The sequence below is a fragment of the Lepisma saccharinum genome, chromosome 26, assembly GCF_977018435.1.
Source record: "Lepisma saccharinum chromosome 26, izLepSacc3.1, whole genome shotgun sequence".
Taxonomy (NCBI): domain Eukaryota; kingdom Metazoa; phylum Arthropoda; class Insecta; order Zygentoma; family Lepismatidae; genus Lepisma; species Lepisma saccharinum.
This window is the reverse complement of record NC_139254.1, coordinates 30,192,463-30,216,571: the sequence shown is the minus strand read 5'-3', so window position 1 is coordinate 30,216,571 and position 24,109 is coordinate 30,192,463. Positions and strand designations below refer to the sequence as shown.

General features: G+C 38.2%; 1 protein-coding gene across 1 annotated transcript in view; it reads left to right on the top strand.

The window, feature by feature from the left end:
- Positions 1-24,109, top strand: part of LOC145979714 (chitin deacetylase 1) — a 72,486-nt gene that overhangs the window by 39,040 nt on the left and 9,337 nt on the right. Inside the window, exons 3-5 of the mRNA XM_083112688.1 lie at positions 1,139-1,288; positions 14,086-14,185; positions 20,868-21,189. Coding sequence (XP_082968814.1) covers positions 1,139-1,288; positions 14,086-14,185; positions 20,868-21,189 — 572 coding nt within the window. The remainder of the gene's footprint in view (positions 1-1,138; positions 1,289-14,085; positions 14,186-20,867; positions 21,190-24,109) is intronic.

The window sequence follows — 24,109 nt, the reverse complement described above, 5'->3', positions numbered from 1 at the left end:
TTTTGCCTAATCGCAACGATGAGGATGAATGACGACATGATGATGTTGGTGAAGGGACACTCACAAAGGTCAGAATTCCAACCCGGGCGTTGTAGCGCGATATCCTAACCACTCAGCCACGGAGGTCGGCCTGGTTATATTGATACTGTACGGATCTTGGTTTAACACTGTTATTTCTTCTATAGGGTCTACCAATTTGAACGTCAGATATTTAAAATTAGATAGAATGAAAACCACAAGTGATAATGATATAGATTTTTTTATTTTATTTTGAAGAGCAAACAATGGCATTATGTTTCTGAACAATATGTCGTTCAAATGTCATCCTCTACTTCTGTGGGTGGAATGGATTCTGCATGTCCAATTTTCCAGCACGTCTGTACACATATTGAGCGGTATAGCCTCAATGGTTCGTTCGGTGTTCCGTTTTAGGTCATGGCGTGGCTTAGTCTCATAGATCTTGGATTTGACATAACCCCATGATCTTGGTGTCCAGTTCACATCACCCTTTCTGGACAGAACTCGTCCGGGGAACTTTTCCTGCAATAATTCCATTGCTTGGTGAGCTGTGTGGCAAGTTGCACCGTCCTGTTGGAAAAACACATTATTGATGTCAAGATTTGTCAGTTTAGGCCACGAAAACTGCACCACCATATTCCTTTATCAATTCCCATTGACAGTCACGTGATTTCCATGTTGGTTCTCAAACAAATAAGGCTCGATCACGCCATTGGCCCAAAAACCACACCACACAGTCACTTTCTTAGGATGAAGGTGTACGTCCAGAATCACTTGCGGATTTTCATCTGCCCAAATCCTACAGTTTTGTATGTTCTGTCGGACGATTATGTTGACCATAAATTGCTCTCAATGAACGAAATATCTGTTAACTGAACACGAAATTTGATAATACATTCGGATAATTTCTATGCGTTGTTGCATTGTGTATCTCTTCATGATAACTTGCCACAGACTACTGCACACAGATGTCACAGTTCCATCTCATCATTCCAGTCAGTGTTGCCATAACACTCTTTCAAAGTTCTGACGTTTAAATTGGTAGACCCTTATATCTTGGTTTTAATTATGCTATATATTCTTTATATTGGTTTTAACACTGTTATTTATTCTTTTCCAGGGCCTTCAGGCTATCAGGTGTCCAGCTGGTCTGTATTTCGACATTGAAAAGCAGACCTGCGATTGGAAGGACGCCGTGAAGAACTGCAACAGGAAAAATAAGGAACGCAAAGTGAAGCCGCTGCTGTACACAGACGAGCCCCTCTGCCAGGTGAGTGAGGACTATGACGAGGTCCTTGAACTTTCTGCTCCGCTTGTAACTGCTTCTTTCAGCCTTGTGTACAGCCTTGCAGTGACACGTATATTACCTTTGTGACAGGAGGCAACTCGCCGCTTGACGTGATTTCAACCCAGATGACTGTCTCTAGTCTGCACGCTGACTTGTAAAGAGGGTGTCGTGACGTCACTGGGAGCCTTCGGATAATGAAGACGTAATCAAACTGTTTTTTTCCGTGACGATTCCATCGAAATGCGCAGGTCAGGAGCGAGCAGTGTTTCTTGGTCGTGAAGGCAGAAAAAATTATATCGTAGTGCCACGTGGTGTACTAAGCATGAGGTCTCAAGTTCGAATCCCAGTTACGTCATGGATGTGAATGTTCTTCTCGTCATATTTCAGCAGTTCTTGATCTACTTTTAATAGGGCTGAGCCGATTCAACTTTGAACCGATACCGATTCTACATATACCGATACCGATTCTACATATACCGATACAGATTCTACCTATACCGATACCGATTCTACCTATACCTACTCTGCCTATACCGATACGGATTTTTCCTATACCGATACCGACTCTGCCTATACCGATACCGATTATACCTATACCGATACCGATTCTACATATACCGATACCGATTCTACCTATACCTACTCTGCCTATACCGATACGGATTTTTCCTATACCGATACCGACTCTGCCTATACCGATACCGATTATACCTATACCGATACCGATTCTACATATACCGATACCGATTCTACCTAAAACGATACCGACTCTGCCTATACCGATACCAACTCCGCCTATACCGATACCGATTATACCTATACCGATACCGATTCTACCTATACCGATACCGATTCTACATATACCGATACCGATTCTACCTATACCTACTCTGCCTATACTGATACGGATTTTTCCTATACCGATACCGACTCTGCCTATACCGATACCGATTATACCTATACCGATACCGATTCTACATATACCGATACCGATTCTACATATACCGATACAGATTCTACCTATACCGATACCGATTCTACCTATACCTACTCTGCCTATACCGATACGGATTTTTCCTATACCGATACCGACTCTGCCTATACCGATACCGATTATACTTATACCGATACCGATTCTACATATACCGATACCGATTCTACCTAAAACGATACCGACTCTGCCTATACCGATACCGACTCCGCCTATACCGATACCGATTATACCTATACCGATACCGATTCTACCTATACCGATACCGATTCTACATATACCGATACCGATTCTACCTATACCTACTCTGCCTATACCGATACGGATTTTTCCTATACCGATACCGACTCTGCCTATACCGATACCGATTATACCGATACTGTTACCGATTCTATCTATACAGATACCGATGCTTGACAATTGTAACAATTAAAAGTTATTCAAAAATATTGACTAAGGTGAGTATTGCACGCCAATTATAAGCATCAATTTACCAGAGTTTTGCTACATATATCAGGATATTAAAAATACTTGTTATGTATTACAAAACAGTTTTCTCACATAATATTGGTAAAAATCAATGTAAATTTGATTTTTGCATAACCTTCAGGATAATTAGACCGGTATTTTTGCAAATCCGGCAAAAAATAAAAACGACAGAAAAGTATGCAACCGATGCCGATTTCGCTGCTATCGTCCAGTACAGTGTTTAACGTTACGAATAACCTATTGGGCATTCCACGAAAAGTGGTCCTGTTCCATGTAAATAACAAAACGAATTAATATGGAAATCATTATTGTTTTTAATTGCATTAAAGTTGAGATGTTTCTGAATGCATATAATTTGCACATTTCACTAATAAAAGTTACTAGAATATGCAGCCTATATGTTTTAGAGACAAATGCAGTCAAAATTTGCTAAATTTTTAAAGCGTCATGCACTTTTGTTAATCCTTTTCATGTATTCAGCTTACGTCATTATGCTCAAGTTTTTCATTTCTTAACAGATGCCATAAAGTACTTCATAATTCTATGATATCAGTCCATTATGAATATTTTAATCCAATCTGATGTCTAGATCTTAAAATTTTGTGTGTAAAATGTAGCACACATAACGCTGAAATGCCCTATTATAGATTTGTAGAAAATGGTGTAAAATAACAAAAGAGTATCGTGTAGAACACCAATACAACGCAGTTGAGACCAGGCCAGGATTTAGGTGCACTTGAAGGGCTACAGCCCTGGGCGTCCTCTTGCAAAGTGACCCGCAATGAAGGGAACATGACTTAAAAGGCCAGAAAATGAAATATAACATATATGTTTAAAATATTAAAACCCTAATGGTCTATGGGCCAGCCAAGATGTTGGTATAATTTGGGGGAATTAATTTTCCTTTATGCCATAGTTACATGGTTATGAATGGATGCTAAAAACCCATGATTGCCATCTGAAAGTGGTAGCTAATAGAAATGGTGGCTAATCCAAGATGGCGGATGTTGACATTCGAAAAAATTACTATATCTCTGAAACCAATGGCCCGATCTCAACGAACTTTTTTTCAGTGAAATCTTAATATATGATCTATATTAGTGTTTCGATAGGAGCAACCGTTAAGTAGTTAATCACGGATTAGTAAAAACGAATCGTATTTTTTACTATTTTTTTATATTTATCATTAATTTATTAATAATCTAGGCATCTCAGAAGAAAATGTTCCAAAGAAATATTGTAGCGTAAACGCGCATCTTTAATTTGACATATTACACTTGTTGGTTTTTACCTTACAATTCATATAAAACAAATTAATTATGTAGTGCGTGCATCGAAATCTTCTACCAGTATATGTCCTTAGTCCTCTTTAATTACACGTATTGTAACTGGTATGGACTATTGAATAGTATAGTATTGTTATATACATAAAATCACATTTAATAATAATCATAATAATTGATATTAGTATTGTTATTATTAATAATAATAATAATACAAATAATAATAATAGTTGTTTTTGCTGTTGTAGTATTAACTAGCCATTAATTTTGTTTAATTCTTACCGATGTTCATAGAAGAATGTTATTGATTGATTGAAATTAAAATTTTGTATGCGTTAGCACTTAGGCTATTTTCACCCGTCATATTATATGCGGCCAAGCCCCTTACAATGTATAAATATCACCATGCGAGTCTCTAAAATCTCCTTACCCAGGGTAATAAACGAGGCGGTACTGGAGCACTCAGCACATATATTCCAATGAGCAAAACACAGGAGACCATACATACAACCATACAAAGGTAGCCTCCCCGATGGTTTAGTGTAACGTCGTCGCCTTGTGATCAAGGGGACCCGGGTTCGATACTCTGTGGAGGCACAAAGTGGTTCGGATCCCACTTTAAACTGTAGGCCCACTCCGGATTGTCCTATCTGTGCATAAAGTGTACTTAAAAAGAAAATCTCAAATCAAACAACTCTATAAAGGATTGTGCTGGCCATAGGTTCAGACGCCAGAGCCTCGGTGGTCTCCAAGGCTGCAGTTGCTGAGGTGATGTACGTGGAAATGAGGTTAACATTTGGGAGTGCTCAGAAGAACATCATAACATACGTGTATACTCGTTATTAGTTATTACAGCCGAAATGTCTGCTTTCAAGAAAGTAAAAATCTGTAAGAACAGAGGCATTCACCAAAAGAAATAGACAGTTTTGTACAGTGCTGCCGTGAGCAGAAATTTTGATTGAGAATAAAGATGCATGATTTATCGGCTGAAAAATGTCATCGCATGTGTCGAGACAATTTGACTAATATCAAGACTAGAAGCAGATGCTTCATCTTCCCATTTGTTTCCTGAAAGTCCTTGCTCATCAGAGCATGAGAAGAAACGTGTAAATCTACATCTTTTTGTCGTTGTATCAAATTAAAGTTATTTTAATTATTACTTTAACTTGAATATAATGAAAGAAGTTTCCGTAATGAACTTTGAGTTGGAGTATCGTCCTGAACATTTTTTCTAATGTGTGCACATAAATATGACATGTGAAAATTTATTCCTCAGAATATATTGTAGTGCACCAGTATATTTAGGCTGTAAGCCAACTCAGCTAAGTTGGGTAGATGCTATTCAGATATGTAATTGAAATTTTCACTGAAGTCATTAACGCTATTTTATTTAAGTTAAAGGGACAAATGTTGGATCTCCGTTGGGAGCGCACACCCATTCAGAAAGCCCCCACCCCCTTTAAACACACACACACACAACTATTATACACAAAAATAATTCAGAAGTTTCATCCGAGTTAAACTGTAACTGAGCTTTCAACATGTTTTCTGTGGTTAATACTTAATAAGTTGTAAAAATAAAACGAGATCATAGTAGTAGCGCAATCTGCATAGTTTTTCCTCTGTTGCTTATTTCTTAGATGTTAATTTTTGACACGCATTAGATTGAGTGACCGCTCGGTAGATAGAAATAGTATATCGCCTTAACCCAGGCTCTGCGCAATATTAATTAAATCAAAATTTTAGGTATTCAAGTTCCTTTCGATTGCGAAAGTCACTATTTCAGATTTCAGGTTATTGTCAAAGTATTTCCATCAGATTCATAAACAGTTATTTTCCTGCCTGACTAGAATATTTTGAATGATGTTGATCTTAATGCTATCAACATTTTATTGCGTGAATTTAGGTCAGGCACTGTAATTGGCCAATTAAGTGTTTGTCATGTGCCAGGTCAACAAGTGCAATTGACAATTACGCAATATATTGGCACCTTTTCAATGTTTTCTGTCAAATTTAGCACTCAAGGTTTTTATAAAGTTGCAGTATAGAGTGTTTGCATGTGGGATCTTTGTGTATGAATTTTCATTTTGTGTACACAGTTGAAAAATAGTAACAAATCAGTCTCGAGTCTTGCGAAAATATTTATGACATTCTGCCATCTCATGCAGAAGTGGAGTCGAGTTTATATGAACATATATTGAGTAGAGCTTAGAGTTTAAGTTGAGTAACTAAGCAGCTTCCACCAGGTCTATTGTGGATATGATATAGTAGATGCTCGAAGTGGAAATTCCTAGCAGGGGGATGCTTTGGTCGAAGTTGGTGATAGGTGGGGGCCGATGCTTGTACGGATCAACATGAAGATGGTGGGGGATATCTATGATTTTTTTTTTAAATCCATTTATGAAAATTTTCTTCCCCCTCACTTTCTTATAGAACCTTTCGTCTTCGTAAATTAGAGAAACCCAAATTAATGCCCACAAAGAATGTACAAAGGAAACTGCAAGTAAAGAACGTACAGTCCACGGTAATAGAATAGAAATGGAACATCTAGATACTGAAACACGAGCTTCCGTGCATGGAATTATGTGTTTTGCCTAACCTTAAGGCGATATGTGAGTTTTAATAGCAGATTTTTAATGCCAACTTCTACCACCGCCGTAGAGTTAGGCAATGCACATAACGTTTTGCAGGGAATCTAGTATTTCAGGATCTAGGTGTCCATGGGCGCCCGCAGGGGGGTCAATGGGGGTAATTTCCTCCATGAGATTTCTGCAAATGGTTAATGTAATTCGAATGGTGAAATTGTAGAGATATTTTATAACAAAAATTATTGTTTTGTGACTTACAGGCCGTTATTTATATCAACTATTATTATTATTTGAAGTACGGTTATATTTAAGCTTACAGTCAGTCTATTTTACACTGATTATCTAACTATATGAAACAGCTCTTTGTCCTACATGAATTAATGTTAAGTATACAGTTATGCAAATTGTAAGTATATAGATATACAGAATAAGGAAATTACAAATGTATGTAATTTTTAAAAAAAACATAAGTAGTAGTAGTATTAATAATAATAATAATAACAACAACAACAACAACAACAAATAAAAACAATGAAAGAGCCCCCCCCTTAAAAATAATCCTGCGGACATTGTTGTAGGTGTCCCATTTTTATTGTCTATGACTGTACATTTAACTTTCTGCCACGGTAGCCTAATTAGTCGTGGACAAATTACCGGTAGTTAATGCATAACGTACGGTGAGGCACCTTGAAGGCCACTATAATTCACGCGTATAGTTGTTAAAGAAAACATGACGTTTTCCTAAAGAGAAAGAGGTTTCCTCGTGCTATATGCCAGTTGAGTTCTGGAGAAGATTAAGAGTTTTCTAGAACTTAAGATGTAACCGTGGCGCCTTAATGTCAACTCGCGAGAACCTCTTTCCTCGTTAAACATTTTATCACACAACACCACAAAGCACTTTCTCGTGTGAGCGCACTCGAAAGTTTCTAGGAAGAGATCTTCTGGTGCTATTCAAATTGCATCATGGGATTACTTCATCCTCGCCAGTAGGACTGGTTTGTTGTGCGAGACACTTGTAAATTCCTTGGATGGCTTCAGCTTGACCTTCCCACATTTTGACGGTGAAATTTATTTTTCCAGGCAGATTGCTAAAGCTCTTGTTCAGTCTTACGGCGGGCGTCCTACATGCTGGCAAGGGAAGTGGGGAAGCGACCAATCCAGCGCGATGAGAAACGGAGCAGCCTGTAGAACGAGGTGCGCGCAACACCTCCTCCCGCGACGTCCTGATTCTCGGCACCACCGCTATTGTCTGGTTGGTCTGCTGCGTTCCCTACTTCTCTTGTCAGCATGTAGGCCGACCGCCGTAAGGCTAGACAAGAGCAATAGTGGTAAAAACCTCGAGACGAGATAAGTCTTGTTCTTGTCTCGATCTTGTTATGAAAATCGAATCGAGGTGGAGACCAACGAGTCGTGGATGAGCGCCGCGCTCACTTTCAATTTTAAGTGACATATTAACAGTATTTAAAATATTGGCCTGTGGTTCTCTCTAGCTGACATTTAGAGGGTCACGAGAGATCTGCTCACATTCTAATGAGATGACGTAACGTAAAGAGCAGTTTGAGAGAGAACATTGTCGTGGAAGGAGTGTTGTCAGTGTAACCGATTACGTTACATTTCTTTATATATATTCCTTTTCCGGAATGTCTGGAGTAAGAGAACGCGAACGCGTCCTAGGCGCACGTTGTGGCTGTGTGCCTCGTCCAATGAACGCGCGAAGGGGAGGGGACCGCGCGGGAGGGTGATGACTGGTCCAGTAGTTCTGTAGTAGAATGACAGAACGCAAGCCAACTAGGGGAATTCTGCATTCTGCACCCTTCCCCACTTAGTCTGCTCCCGCTCGCAAGCTTTCTCCTCTGCGCGTCGCTACTCCAGACATTCCGGAAAAGGAATATAGATTTGCGCATTACTTTGTCAATAAGTCTACCTGTTTCTAGTGCGTTTCCGTACCTACGTTTTTGTCGTGTTAATAGAAAATACGAAACGTGTCTAAAGGTGTCTAATTAATTTTATATTACACCAGATTTGTGGAGCACAGACGAAACTGCCCAGAATTCTTTACGGCAGCTTTGAGGAACATGCGCTTTTTGTATAGCGATGAGAGTTGTTCGCTTCGATGATATATTACGCTGTTTGAAAACAGACAAATATTTAAAAAAAAAAAAAAAAAGATAATTTAAAGTACAAAAAATAAATTTTAAAAATAATAAAATGCCATAAAATATGCCTGAAAAGCAAGGGTGAGCACCGCGCTCACCTGCGACCGATCCCAGGTTAAAGATTAAAATGACAACGAGATCAGACCTTCCGTGACTTGATAAGGTGAGAACTAGATAAATGAATGCAAAATCAAGGCGAGACCTACGAGATTTAGTGTCCTACAAAATCACAGTCTCGTCTCGTTCGAGGCTTTACTAAATGAAAGTAATTATATGAATATTTAGCGAAAATCAAAATTTTGTTGTTTTCTACCATTCATTCATAAATACCAAAGTGAATTTTAGACTGATACTTATGTTTAAGTTCGTTTTATGTTGAATTTTGTGTCTATTATTTCGAATAGGAGAATAGACTTAAATATCGAGGCTAAACTAGGCCAGGTGAGACGAGATGAGACGAGATAATTCTGTATAAACTTTCGGCTAGGTAACATCGGTACAACACCAACAATTTGAAGATCGAAAAAAAAATCCGACATGTATACTTTTTGTTTTGAAGTTTAAAATTTTATATTTGGTATGTTTGGAAGCTATCACGTCTAAGTTAAAAGGGGCACGTCTCACTTCGAAACGAACCTTCAGAAAGCAACCTTTCGTCGCTCGGACTTGGCCTTTTTCTCAATCAATCGTGTCGCGTAGGTCTTTTGGCACGGTGAATGCTTCTCTACAAACTGGAAGGGACCGTGTCACTTATCATCTGTCGCGTGTCGCTAGCCACTTCCGTCTGAAAGTTGCCGTGGAATGTGTAGTGAAGGGTACTCTTTGCTCGCCCACGTGTAACGGGTGTAATACAGGGTGATTATAAAGTTTCGATCCATTTCTGTGAAAAACAGATATTACAATCAAACCAATAATGAGAATGGAAAACCTAACGCTTAGTAACACATAATCTATCAAAACTTCTACAGATAATGTAAACCCAACCTCAGAGTAACACACAATCCATCACAGGATGCACTGAGTCTTATTCCATATGACCACCCTGCACGTCCACACAACATTGTACAATGCTAGAAAAGGTGTTTCGTGCAGCGGTGCGTCGCTGGGAGTTTTGTGTGGACGTGCAGGGTGGTCATTTGGAATAAGGCTCAGTGCAACCTGTGGTGGATTATGTGTTATTCTTTGGTCGGGTTTACATTATCTGTAGAAGTTTTGATAGATTATGTGTTACTAAGTGTTAGGTTATCCATTCTCATTATTGGTTTGATTCTAATATATATTTTTCACAGAAATGTATCGAAACTTTATAATCACCCTGTATATTACTCACGTGGGTGTGGAAATTTCAAAACTGAAAAAAAAACTGTTAAAGCTCTGCTCTAAATACTGAACACTGCAGTAAAGCAAGAATTGACTCTGAAACTACTTAAGCTAGAATCACATTTCGAATGAAACATTTCTTGCAAAAACAAATGTACAAAATATTACTCAAGGTGTCTTTGGAATTCTTTCCCTGTCACATGATATCTAGATGAAAACAACATGAGTAAATCGAGACGGTATAAAGAACGAGACAGATTTACACAACTCTTAGGAGGTAGAGAACGATACAGACCTTCTCACATACAAGACGATACAAGATTCAGCCAAATCTCGTCTCGATGCTATCCCTTGAATCAGTCGATACAGCTCCTGCGCTGAAGGCTTTTCGAACAACGGGATCCGGCTCCAAATTTGTTCATTTGTTCTACCACATTAGATTAATTGAGTGTATGAATGATGATCAGATGAGAGGAATGAAAAGACAATCGGAAAGATTTATAGACATACAAACCGTAGCATTTACAGAGAAAGTGTAATATACAGTATAGTGTCTATAAACCTACAAACATTTTGGTTTACAGTAGTAGACGTGGTGTAAAATACCCAAATTTCAACCTGTCTTCCGCGCTGTCTTTTACACTTTCAGCGACAAAAAACATGGAATGGACTTCTCCTCCATAACCAACCTCCCCAGTCCTAAGAAGTGAGATCCCAAGAGTGAGATCTACTGTTAAATGAGCAATATCTCTGTTCAAGCTCCCACGAATAGCACAACACAATACAGCTAAAACTGCATTCAAACCTCGCCAATCCTTAACAAATCTTGAACCACTATACTGTAATATATACAATATTTACATTGTTCTATCTTACCTCATAAAACTATTATAATTATGTATATCAATCTCAATATCCTTGCGTGAATCTCCTGCTCAGAAATGTTTAGTATGTATGTATGTGTGTGTGTGTGAATGTGTTTTCTTCTTTCTTTCTTACGTGTCTTCTTAATTTTTTTAAAATTTGTCTTTGTTCTTTTCTTTGTAACCATTTTTGTTTTTCTTCTTCTTTTTTATTATTATGATTTTGTTTATGTACACCAGGTAAATGTATAAACGGTGTTAGGTTGGAGAACAGCCACAGGCTGAACCTCGCCCTTCAATAGAGAAAATTTGAATTGAATTGAATTGTTCTACATCCTGCATTTCATTCTTGTAGAGCAACGAGACTCTTGCATCTGGACTTACAGTCTGTTGCCGAATTCAACAGTTCGGATCTAAATATAACCTGGTTTCAATGCTGATCACATCTCCATATACGTTTGAGAATGAGATTATAGTGCATTTTTAGTTCTTGAGTCATATACTTTCCCATATTCGCAATTGTAAAGTAAAACTCAAACTTGTTAATACTTTATATCTGAAGAAATCCCTGGTTACTTCATAATTTTTCATTTCCTTTCTTTTTTGTACTTTATTATTACTAATGGCGTGAACAAATATTCACTTTTTGACATGAAATTTTGCACAACTTTTTGTCTACGTCACACTCTCTACTGAACAATTTAACTGTTCGTATTTTAACGGTAGTTAAAACTCTTCTATTCTGTAAGTGAGAGTAGAACGCAATATCGTAATATAAAAAGAACATAACGACCATAAAATAGGGATTACAGGTGAAAGCGTAACCGCTTTTATTACGTAATAAATCATCTTCTAGGAAATAGTATCTTCGTTCAGTGACGTCACAACTCTCACTTGCATTCTTAGAGAAAACAAATAATACGTAGTCGTGTAACTGACGCAATCAAGACAGACTTGAAAGAACTTTAATTTTCCATATGAACTCCTGTAGACAAATAGCAGGAAATGCACCCTCACTGGGCTGAAAGATCTGAACTGTGTCCGACAGCATCCAATACAAAAAATTTAGAGCGGCACCATTAATATAAACATGGACAGTTTGGATAGCATAGAAACTTTAAAATATGGGCTCACAAAGATGGAATCAGCAGTGTAACTTAGGGACTAACTTTGTTCGGGCAGAACATGAACCTCAGGTTCCAGAAGCTTTAATAAAATACCTGTTTCATGTAAATTTTACTAAACCTGGAAATTGGGGGAGTGCCACCCTTGCCCCCGTTAACACTGCTCATATTCTAATATTACCATCCATTCTCCATGCATTATCTTCTCGACATTATTTTTTAGGACTTATGGAAGATGAATTCCCCTCACATTTACTCCTTTCGTACTAATCTACAAGGAAACGCTTTCATCTACCGTGACGAACAGATATATTAGTATAGAAAGGATACTCCTTATTGTATATACATGCTTTTCCGGAAATGTTAATTTCATGTAATGGTATAAAAATACATTGTTTGTGAGCCCATATAATTATAATTGCCACTGTAATTGGTCTATCTTTGCACAAGGTTGCAGAAAAAATTGACAAATATTGATTCATTTTTTTTAAGTTTCTCTTATTTATAAAATACAGTCATAACTGTAAAGTTACGGAACTCTTTACAGATTTGGTTTTCGGAAGCCTTTGATTTATATATTAGAATAGTCGTGTACCGCAACGAAAGCCGTTTTCATGTTTAATTGTTGGACTTTTAAGTACTGTTTATACTTTCTGTCACCGACAATAAAATTGGGACACACATATTCCGAATACTCGTTTCCCTGCAAGACGTTATGTACGTATATTGGCCAATTCTACTGCTATAAGTGGATTTTAATAGCAAATTTTCATTGGCAACTTCTACCACCGCCGTAAAGTTAGGCAACACAAACGCCTTGCAGAGAAGCGAGTACTAGGTGTTCCATTTCTACTGCCGCTGACTGTAACTACGTGTCAGAGACTAGTTCTGTCTGCATCCTCAGGGTTGTATATTTGTTTCTAACTATCATCTCTGTCCGTACTCCCCGAATATAGGATTGACTACGACAGACACACACAACCCTGAAGACGGAAACAGAACTACTAGAGAGACGAAGAGGCGGAGAGAAAAAGGAAAGAGAGAGAGAGAGAGAGAGAGAAGAAAGGTGGCGGAGAGAAAATGGAAAAATAGAGAGGGAGAGAGAGAAAAGAAAGTGTTTCTCTCTCTCTCTCTCTCTCTCTCTCTCTCTCTCTCTCTCTCTCTCTCTCTCTCTCTCTCTCTCTCTCTCTCCTTTTCTCGTCTCTGAAACGTAGGTCCGCACAATTCAACATGAATCAATCACCACCAGCTGCAAGAAGAGCACAGTTTTGAATTTCTATGAACTCATGCAGTAGAAAATGCGCCCTCACTGGACTGGGACATGTGAGCTGTGTCTCACAGCAACAATACTAATATCTTTAGGCCATCGTTTCTCAACCTACGAGGCGCGACCCACTGCTGGGTCCCGAGAGGACGTTTGGTGGTCGCGGAGTCGGGCTAGAAAATTTATTTAAAGTGTCTTTAAAACCCATTGCATTTAAATTACTAAGATATATTGTTTTAACAACTGAAAAAAACAGTGTTGTACGTGGTCTGTTTCTACCATTGAACATTAGTTCGGTGAGTGAAAAAAAATATATGTTTTCAATGTCTTCATGTGTGTTCAGTTAGATATTAGATTATAGTAAATTAGTATTTAAATTACATATTTACTTTTCTAGAATGAAGTACGTGTAATTTGTTTCAGCAAGCGTAAAACAGGGCTTTTTAAAGTACTCAATGTTAGTAAAAATATGATTGTAAACTGGGTGTACATCCCTACAAGTAATTCTTCCGGCGCCCATGATTATGGGTCCCATGAAGTGTGATATCCTATAAGGTGGATCCCGGTGAGAACCACTGCTTTACGCCTTACTAACTACTTCATACCGGTAGTGAACTAGTGTCCATTGTAAATGATGCTATAAGCCGAGTTGATACCTTGCAGTAGTGTTTCATTGCGGTTCTTTGATATTGTCTTTGCAGGACGGCTTCTTGGCTTGCGGTGACGGAACCTGCATCGAGAGAGGCCTCTTCTGCAACGGGGAGAAAGACTGTAACGATGGATCAGACGAAAATACATGCGGTGAGTACCTGAATAACGCGCATATAATACATTGTAAAAAGTTGACTGTCAAATAACTATCAAATACCTTCAATATCTGCTGACCCCAACATTTCCTAATGAAATGGTGTGATGAAATGTGTGTGTGTGTATATATATATATTTCTATTCCTATAGTACAGAAATATATGTAACTGTATTCAGTATGTATCCTTTATATGGGCTGTGTAATTACGTATGTACTACTTGTTGAGTTCAATAAATAAATAAATACCGTAAAAATAATCATGTAACGTAATAACTCAATAATATAAATTTAACGATTCATTTTCTAAAAAAAATATGCTGAACGCAATTGCAATTAATAATCATTATTTATCTATATGCATGATAAAATATTTCGTGTCAGGAAATCTATAAATAAAATCAGTTATTTCCGCAGTTCATACACGTAGCACAAGGTATAACTGTTAAATGTGCAGAATTATTACCCCCAAATTATTAAAGATAAAATTAAAGGGTAGGATATCTGTAACACCCTGTACATTTTGCCTGATATTCTCATATAAAAGTGACATTCCATTAGGGGAGAGTCACACACAATGTATGTGTGTATAAGAAGGGATAACTTTAATATTTATTTATTTATTTAATTTAATGTATTAATATTGATTTTTAATTTAAAATATTGTTAATTTTCCATACTTATTAGTATTATTATTGGAGAATATTTACTAGGCACTCGTGGTACACCCTTACGTTCTATGTAATTGTGTATATTTTTTCAAATCACGCGACAGAATCTCAGCAGCCAACATCCGTGATGGTGAAGTTGTTACCAAAAGTGATACAAAATACTGGGTTCGGTTCATTGGTAATGCATGGATATTTGTTTCTGATAGTTCTCCAAATAAACCTATAAATTCATTGTCACGATTAAAGCGTCTAAAAATAATAAAAAATACCATAAAATATTGTAGCTGAAAAAGTTTAGACTACCTATTCAGGTGTTCCATATCACATCATAGGCACCAGAAGAAATTTTGAAAGTGGGTTAAAATGGAAGTTCTTTTACGTGCCATCATAAGAAAGAAGCATGTTTAAAGAGAGAGAAAATAATTTGAAAGATGCGATAGTGAATGATAGAAAGAAACAGTCAGTTAAGTAACCACATATAGAAAAGGAGAGAGAGAGAATGTAGACATATAAGAAAGATAGAAATGAAGAGAATAAGATAAATAAAAAAAGAGGTAATGAGAGAGATATATAATTAGAAAGAACAGTTAAAAAATCACTTATAGAGAGAGGGAAAGAAAGAAATAGAGAGGGGGTGGGAAGAAAGATCATGCTAAAATGTTCAAAGAGACAGTGCATCTTTTCTTGTCCTAGCATAGTGGACACGTGTTCACCATAGTTCTCTTATTTTGTCTCTTTCGTTTCCTTCTTTTCTCCCCCTCTCATTCTTTTGTTGTTGTTTCCTATGTTTTTGTCTCCTTCACACTTCTTCAGTCCCTCACTCAATCTCACTCTCTTCCTTCTTTCTATTTACCACCCTATCTCCCTCTCATTCTCTCTTGCTTGTTCTCTCACTATGTCTATTTCCTTTACCTTCCATTCTGTATTTATTTTTCTATTTCTCTTCATCTCTCACCAACCTCCTCCTCTCTTTTTCTCACTTTCTAATTATATTTTTATCTCTATCTTTCTCTCTCTATCTCTCCCTTTCTCTTGTTCTCATATTATCTCTCTATCTTCCTCACCCTCTCTCTCAACTTATCTCTTTTTATTCTACCTCTATCTCTCCCTTCCTTCTTCTTTCTTTCTATTTCTTGTTTGTTCTGACACTATATGTTCCTTCCATCTCATTCTCTTTGTCACGTTCTTGCATTATCTCTCTATATTCCTAGATCCTTCACTACTTCTCTCGTTTTATCTCCCTACCTCCATCTCTACTTTTCTCCCCATTTCTCTCTCCGTCTATCTCTTCCTTATTTGTTCTCCCAGTCTCTTGATGTCTTTCTCTATCTCGCTCTCGCATTATCTCTTTCTTCTTCCTTACTCTCTCTTTCTCTCATTGTTCTCTAGTCTTTTCCTCTCTCCTTAGGCACCATTTCTCTCTCCTCTCTTTTTCTTCCATTTATACTTTCTGCGACTGCTGTACTATAGATAACCGTGTTAATATACATATTATCGTTGTTTGAAAATTTCTCGTGTAGGTAGAAGGGTGGGCTAATATAATTTCCACATGTCTTTAGTCCATCCTTGCCCACCTAGGGAGGTTGTCCCTTGTCCTAGGTGTAACAAGGGTGAAGTTTTCATACGCTATTCTAGAATGAATTGACGAAAGAACCAGCGTAATTTTCCTTGTCAGGTTTCGACAGAATCTCCATCTTTCCTTGGAAAAGACCTCCGATCGTGCCAGCCCAGAGAACTTTCGTTTTCGCGTGCTGAATCATCAAAAGCCCCGTCCCACTTCGCCGAGAGCGCGGGAGAGAGCGAGAGAAGGGTGACAGAAATGGCGAGATGACGTTCGTAGGAGATGCAGGAAGGTTTCTAAGGAGAGATGGCGTCGGCAGGTTAGGTTGTTGAGTGAAAGTCCCAGATAGTCTCCTGCTGCTGTTCTCATGTGAATTGTATTTGGGTCTTTTACTGTTAACGTTCCACAGAAATACAATAAACAACAGTATAATAGTCCGTTCGTGCGCCTTACTGTAAATATTCAGATAATATATAGTCCTGGACAAACGTAAAGAAACAGGGGCAATATCTTCCTCACGATCTTGACTTGTCGTGAAGAATCGTGAGGCCACCACGTGTCTCTTCGATGCTGGCAATTGTTGTAAGGACACACACGTGGACACGTGATTGCCACGCCCCTTATCTTGAGGGAGATAAGGTGCGAGTTTCTTTCATTTTTTCCGGAATTGTACTTGCGGCTCTACATCGCGCCTGAGGTTTTTGTTTGGGATTTCTCACTCATTACAGGCGAATGCTGAGATGCTACATTATGTAATGATGATTCTCCCCTGGTTAATAACAGACATGTTAACGAAAACGAAAATAATAATTATAGTAATGTTGTAATCTTAAGGTTTCATATCGAGATCACTAGGCTAGATTTTGGTCTAGGTCCAGTAGAGCCGATCCTAGAAAAAATTAAAGTCATGCAATCTGAGCGCTTGCTTTCGCTTCACCTTTAAACATCGATTTGGACTTAAGATACAAATGTTATGATCCCTCAAGCTGGCTGTGATTGAAACCACTGCATTGATTGAAACCGCCACGTACTTTCGGATTAACAATAGGAGGACTACAAGGTAATTCAAAATGAATGGTGCAATTTTACACAGTTATTATGACGTTACTATTTATGATAAAAAATCAGAAAAGGCATGAATATAAAGAAGCACTCTGGAAGTTTTGCTCACATGACTCACATTATAAAGATTCAACATGTGAACCACGTGTAACGTGGAAAAGGTCCAAACGACTATTAAGTAGTTGCTATACACGAGACAGCAAGTCGTTGTCAACGGTTTGGAAGGCACTAACAATTCGCAGTTGTAACTTTGGCAAATCTTTCGGAAGTGTGAAACATATACACTACTACCGAAAAGCTTGCGGAAATGTATTTGCAACATTGTGATTGAATTATTTCTCGATAGCTCCAACACACAATACGCCTTCTTTAGCCATTTTGCGACACTGGCGATCCTGGTGGAGCATCGGCTAAGCAGAATAAGCCCGCTAAGTGGGATTAAAACTTCCAGAGTTTTTCTTTATGTTGATGTGTTGTCTGATTTTCTATCATAAATAGTGACGGCATAATAACTGTGTAATGTTGCAACATTAATTTTGAATTACCCTGTACTTCAAATTATATTAATAATATTAATATCATTTCTTTAAGAAAAGAGATGCTGCCTCCTACACATTATCCTGCTTGTACGTCTTGCCTCTACCTGCATGCACTGTTAAAATCACAGTAACTTATACAATATTCTGCCGTTAAAATTCAACAGCCTGCCTGTTAATTTACAAGATCGGAGCATAAACGCTTTTACATTTAAATTTTAATGTTTCATCATGCATAAAGATAGATACTGATTATAAATAACAATTGGGTGCACCATAAGTATATTCTTAACCCTTCGCCCCTTCCAAAAATTTCCAGGTTTATTGAAATGTACATGTTGAGGTATTTTTATAACCTTCTGGAACCTAAGGTTCATCTTCTGTCTGACCCCCAAGTTAGGCGCCAAGTTGTACTGCTGGATAAAGCTCCCATAGTATCATTAGATCATCATGATATGAAATCTTCATTAACATCTTAAAACTTATAACGACACACCCATTTTCTACCTTCCGGCGCTGCTTTTGCGATAGTGCCCTTAACGAATGCCATAGGTGATTCTTTCCTTCTAAAGCTCTTTTCCAGTCTTACGGTGGAAGCTCTATATGCTGGCAAGGGAAGTGGGGAGCGGGAAAGCGACCAATCCAGCGCGATAAGAGACTCAGCAGCCAGTAGAATGAGGTGCACCTCGACGTCGTAACTCTCGACGCCACAGCTGTTGTCTGGTTGGTGTGGTGGATATACCACGCTCCCCACTTCCCTTGCCAACATATAGAGCGCCCGCCGTAACAGTAGAAAAGACCTATAGTTCCTTTGTCCCGTCGCGATTAATCTAACGGTACACTCCAAAATATATGCAACTGAGTTGCCACCAAAAGTGGTATAACACCGTGATTGGTGTAGCACACCACCTAATCGAGTGTTAAAAGCTTCCATACTTGGTGTGGTATGACGTCAAATGGTGTAGCAGGAGACCAAAAATGGTGTAAAACAACGCCAATTCCGCATTAACACCAAAAGGGGTGTCCTGTTAACACCACTTTTGGTGGTATGTCAGTTGCATATTTTTTACAGTATATAAATAAGCTAGATTAACTAAATCAACAAACGAAGCGCCAGCTCCGCTGGACCTAGTTAGAGTCTGACCTTGGCCTACATGTCAATTTATCAATTTTATCTAATCATCATTCATCTTCAATTTCACGATCAGTGGCACAGGAACACTTTTGATTTTGGGGTACAAAGGTAAATTTTCATATACATCTCTGGGTGTTCAAGTTAGGTAGATTGGTGAAACAGGCAACACAGATTTCAATTTTAAAAGTAAAATTCGCATAATCTTGTACTGTTAATAAAAAAAACAATATTCACAAAAAAATTATTTACTTATTTAATGAATTTTTGATTAGTTTGAAAATAGTTTTTGGTAGGTATGTACAATAATTCCGAAACAGATAAAATTATATGCTTCATTGCATCATTTTGCAAGCATTTTAAACAATTCTTACTTCCCTATTTTACTTTTCTCAAGGACAAGGACTAACTGATGCAACGTGAACAACAACGTAGCATAATAGGTATCGTAGAGACCCGGGTTCGAGTCCTGGACAAGCCTAAATTTTTTGCTGAAACTTCTCTGTAGGTTCACGGTGTTTTCCATTTTTTTGCATGGGGATATAATGTAGACATAATAACGTTTTTAATTTAGCTACTAGATACGAGATTATATGAACCACATTTTGCGTCTGCCAAATTACGTTCACGGGGGTTCAAGTGGTACAGTTCGGTCAGCACGTCCAACCAGTTCAGGGAAGACAGATCGACTGACGGCATTAGCGTCAAGGAAGACGCAAGTGCTCCTGGGAACACACACGTGACCGTAACGCCGCCTGCCATTGGCTGCGGTCCCCGAATCAGATGGAGGCGACTGGCTTTATTAAATCCAGAGGGTGCATAGTCAACATCAGATGAACAATGCTTATTAACAACGGCGATGTAATCCTTTCCAAAAATTTGTGTGGTACAGTGTATTTCTGTACAGGTAGAACAGGTAGAGGCAGAAAATTAAAAAAAATATATGATATTCCAGAAATTAAGAAGAATAAGCACAACGGCCCTTGAGGAATTCTAAAAAGTAAATTTTATTATTAAGAAAAAAAAGGGGGTTTGCTGATATACCCTAGTTCGGAACGTTACCAAGTCGTCCTTAAGTGGTACCCTTGGCGATCGAGTGCATAACGCATATTTCTGCGTTAACAGATACAAATAAAACCAGTATTTTAACACCATTTTCTTGAAACACCCTGCATAAATCGTATCAACTTTTATGCCGGGTATTTCAATAACATCGAAGTTTGCTTAAATGCAATAGAAGAGATGGTTGCTTTAATGACAAAAACATTTTGAACAGAACAATTGTAACCTTACATATTGCTGTTTGCTGTAAAATAACCACTGTGACCTTCATGCTCCGATTGATTTGGTTTATTTAATATTTAACCTTGCTTTTCTGCCACTTTTGGCTGAGGAATGATTTGATGATATTGATGAAGAAACGTTCACAAAGAACACGCCAATACCCAGGCAGGAATTTGAACCCGGGACCCCTAACATGGTAGCATGCCTTGCTAATCACTACGCCACGGAGGACCTACAGGTAAACCACCACACTCAGCTTGTAACAGAGATCAACCAGGACACATTCAAAGAAAGATCGAAAGTGCGTAGAAAGAGATGATTGTGGCTCCACCCTTGGGTGTCGTCGCAACTTTTACCTCCTTCAGGTTCTTGTGCGTTCCACAACTCCACCCGTTCGTTTTCACATGCGTTTTCTTCTTCTCTTCCCCGCAGATATCGACAACGACCCCAACAGGGCCCCACCCTGCGACCCCGCCGTGTGCGTCCTTCCGGACTGCTTCTGCTCCGAGGACGGCACCGTCATCCCCGGGGACCTGCCCGCCAAGGAGGTGCCCCAGATGATCACTCTCACCTTCGACGACGCCATCAACAACAACAACATCGAGCTCTACAAGGAGATCTTCAACGGCAAGAGGAAGAACCCCAACGGCTGCGACATCAAAGCCACCTTCTTCGTCTCCCACAAGTACACAAACTACTCCGCGGTCCAGGAGACTCACAGGAAGGGCCACGAGATTGCTGTCCATTCTATCACGTGAGTACCAATTTTTCTTTTTATCTCTTTGTGGTCGGTGCCTTGGTACGTATGGGAATCATTTTTCCAACTTTCTTTCACGCTCCTCTTCTCATTTTTCCACTCTTTATTTTCTTTCTTTCGTTTTCATTTTCCTTCTTTCGTTTTCATTTTCCTTCTTTCATTTTCATTTTCCTTCTTTCTTTTTCATTTTCCTTCTTTCGTTTTCATTTTCTTCCTTCCTTGCTTCTGTCTAATTCCTCTCTCTCACCCTTCTCTCTCATCGTTTATCTTTCTTTCTCTCCCTTCATTTTTCACTATCCACTTTTATTCTTTGTTTTTCATTCTCTTCATGTCTTACTTCTATTTCCTCCCTTACTCTGTATATCTTCTTTTGTTCTTCTCCTTATCCCTCTTTCTCATAGTTTTCCCCCGTTTATCTCACCCTCTCCCTTATCCTTCCTCTTCTCTCTCTCTAGCTTTCTCTATTTCTCTCCTCGTTCCCTTTTCTCTTCCCTTCTCCACCTCTCTCATTTTCTTCAATTTCATTTGCTTCATTGATTGATTGATTTGGTTTATTTTATTTCGCTTTTCTGCCACGTTTGGCTAATCGTGAAGATGAGGATGGGCGATGAAATTATCAAATTGATGAATTGACAATCACAAAGGACACCCAGGTCTTGATTCGAATCCAGGACCTTTAGCGTCGTAGCGCACTATGCTATAAACTCCGCCTTGGAGGTCGGCTCCAATTTATTTCTTGTCTCATTCTTTGTTTCCTTCCTTCTCCCTTGTTTGACATATTTTCATTTAGGCTACTTAAGTAAGTAGAAAAGTTAGTTATGGGAGCTGAAGCCACCCTTGAGCATCTGCTGTCAAAGCCCATGTGTTAAGTTCTTTCAATGTTGTTCTTCTTTGAATGCTGTGTGGGTGTTTATATATTCCTTTCTACCATCAATGTCTTTTTCTGTAAAAGTGTAGGGAAATCGCTTGAAGTTTTTAATAATTAAGCATGAATGTATATGTTTATTTTACAAATAAGTCATTAAAATACTAAAATGGGAAAGTTAGCATTTAGTAAAGAAAAGCATAGGACAATAAACAGTGAGGAAGATACGAAAGTATTACATTTATTGTAAGTGTGATACTTTTGACTAATCGCGAAGATGAGGATGAATGATGATAAGCGGAAATAGGTAAGGGACAGACGCTAACTAAAGCCACGTTAGCCTGCAAGAATTCGTGAAAAAGTGTCTTACCAAAATAACATTCCTTCTACCATGTTTGATTTGATGTTTAAAGTCAATTTTATGCACAGTAAGGCTAATCGGGACTGAACCTAAAGTTTAAAGTGGGATCCGAACCGCTATGTGCCTTCATCGGGTATTGAACCCAGGACCCCTTGATTACAAGGCAACGACGCTACCACTGCGCTATTTTTTTACTTTTTTTTTTTTACTTTTATATTTTTATCAGCATATATACATACAAAAGAAGCATGTTTACTTACATAATTTATGTTGGAAGTATTGTATATAATTATTTGACATTTGTATATAGTAAAAGTCCTATTTTCGCTATCTTATACTAGATTTTTGGCGTAAACACACATTTGCATCCATTTCTTCATATATTAAAAACCTGTTTACAATTTCACACCACAAGTATACAATTAATTCTCACAGGAAGGGCCACGAGAGTGCCAGCCATTCTATCACGTGAGTAGTAGGATTTCTTTTATCTCTTTGTGGTCGGTGGCGTCGCAGTTTTCATGGAACCTGCCTTGGTACGTGTGCGAATCATTTTTCCAACATTCTTTCAGGCTTCTCTTCTCATTTTTCCATTCTTTATTTTCCTTCTTTCGTTTTCATTTTCCTTCTTTCGTTTTAATTCCTCTGTCTCATCGTTTCTCTTCTTTCTCTCTCTCCCTTCATTTTTCACTCTCAACTTTCATTCTTGGGTTTTCATTCTCTTTATGTCTTACTTCTGTCTCCTCCCTTACTCTCTCTATCTACTCTTGTTCTTCTCCTTATCCCTCTTTCTTACAGTTTCCTCCGTTTATCTCACTCTCTCCCTTATCCTTCCTCTTCTCTCTTTAGCTTTCTGTATTTCTCTCCTTCTATTTCTATTTTCTCTTCCCTTCTCGATCTCTCTGATTTTCTTCAATTTCATCTGTTTGATTGATTGATTGATTTGGTATATTTTATTTCGCTTTATTTCCACATTTGGCTAATCATGAAGATAAGTATGCTTTCTTAGCTTGTCGCTTTCTTTCTTCTTCTGCTTTAACTTCTTTTCGCATTCTTTCTTCTTCTGCTTTCTCGTCTTCTCGCTTTTCTTCTTCTTCTGATTTCTCATCTTGTCGCTTTCTTTCCTTTACTACTTTCTCTTCTTTTAGTTTTCTTTCTTCTTCTGCTTTCTCTTCTTGTCGCTTTCTTTCTTCTTCTGCTTTCTGATCTTTTCGCTTTCTTTCTTCTTCTGGTCGCTTTCCTTCTTCTTCGACTTTCTCTTATCTTAATATACTCCACAACTGTTGCCACCTATTCCTCCTCTGCGATATCTCTTGCTCTCTCTTCCGCCTTCCTAGCTTTCACCTCTGGTTAATCGTGAATATGAGGATGCTTTCTCATGTTGTCGCTTTCTTTCTTCTTCTGCTTTCTCTTCTTTTCGCATTCTTTCTTCTTTTGCTTTCTCATCTTGTCGCTTTCCTTCTTCTTCTGCTATCTCTTCTTTTCTTTTCGCTTTCTTTCATATTCTGCTTTCTCTTCTTTCCGCTTTATTTCTTCTTCTTTTGCATTCTCTTCGTGACGCTTTCTTCCTTCTTCTACTTTCTCTTCTTGTCGCTTTCTTTCTTCTTCTGCTTTCTCAACATTTCGCTTTCTTTCTTCTTCTGCTTTCTCTTATTGTCGCTTTTTTCTTCTTCTACTTTCTCTTATCTTAA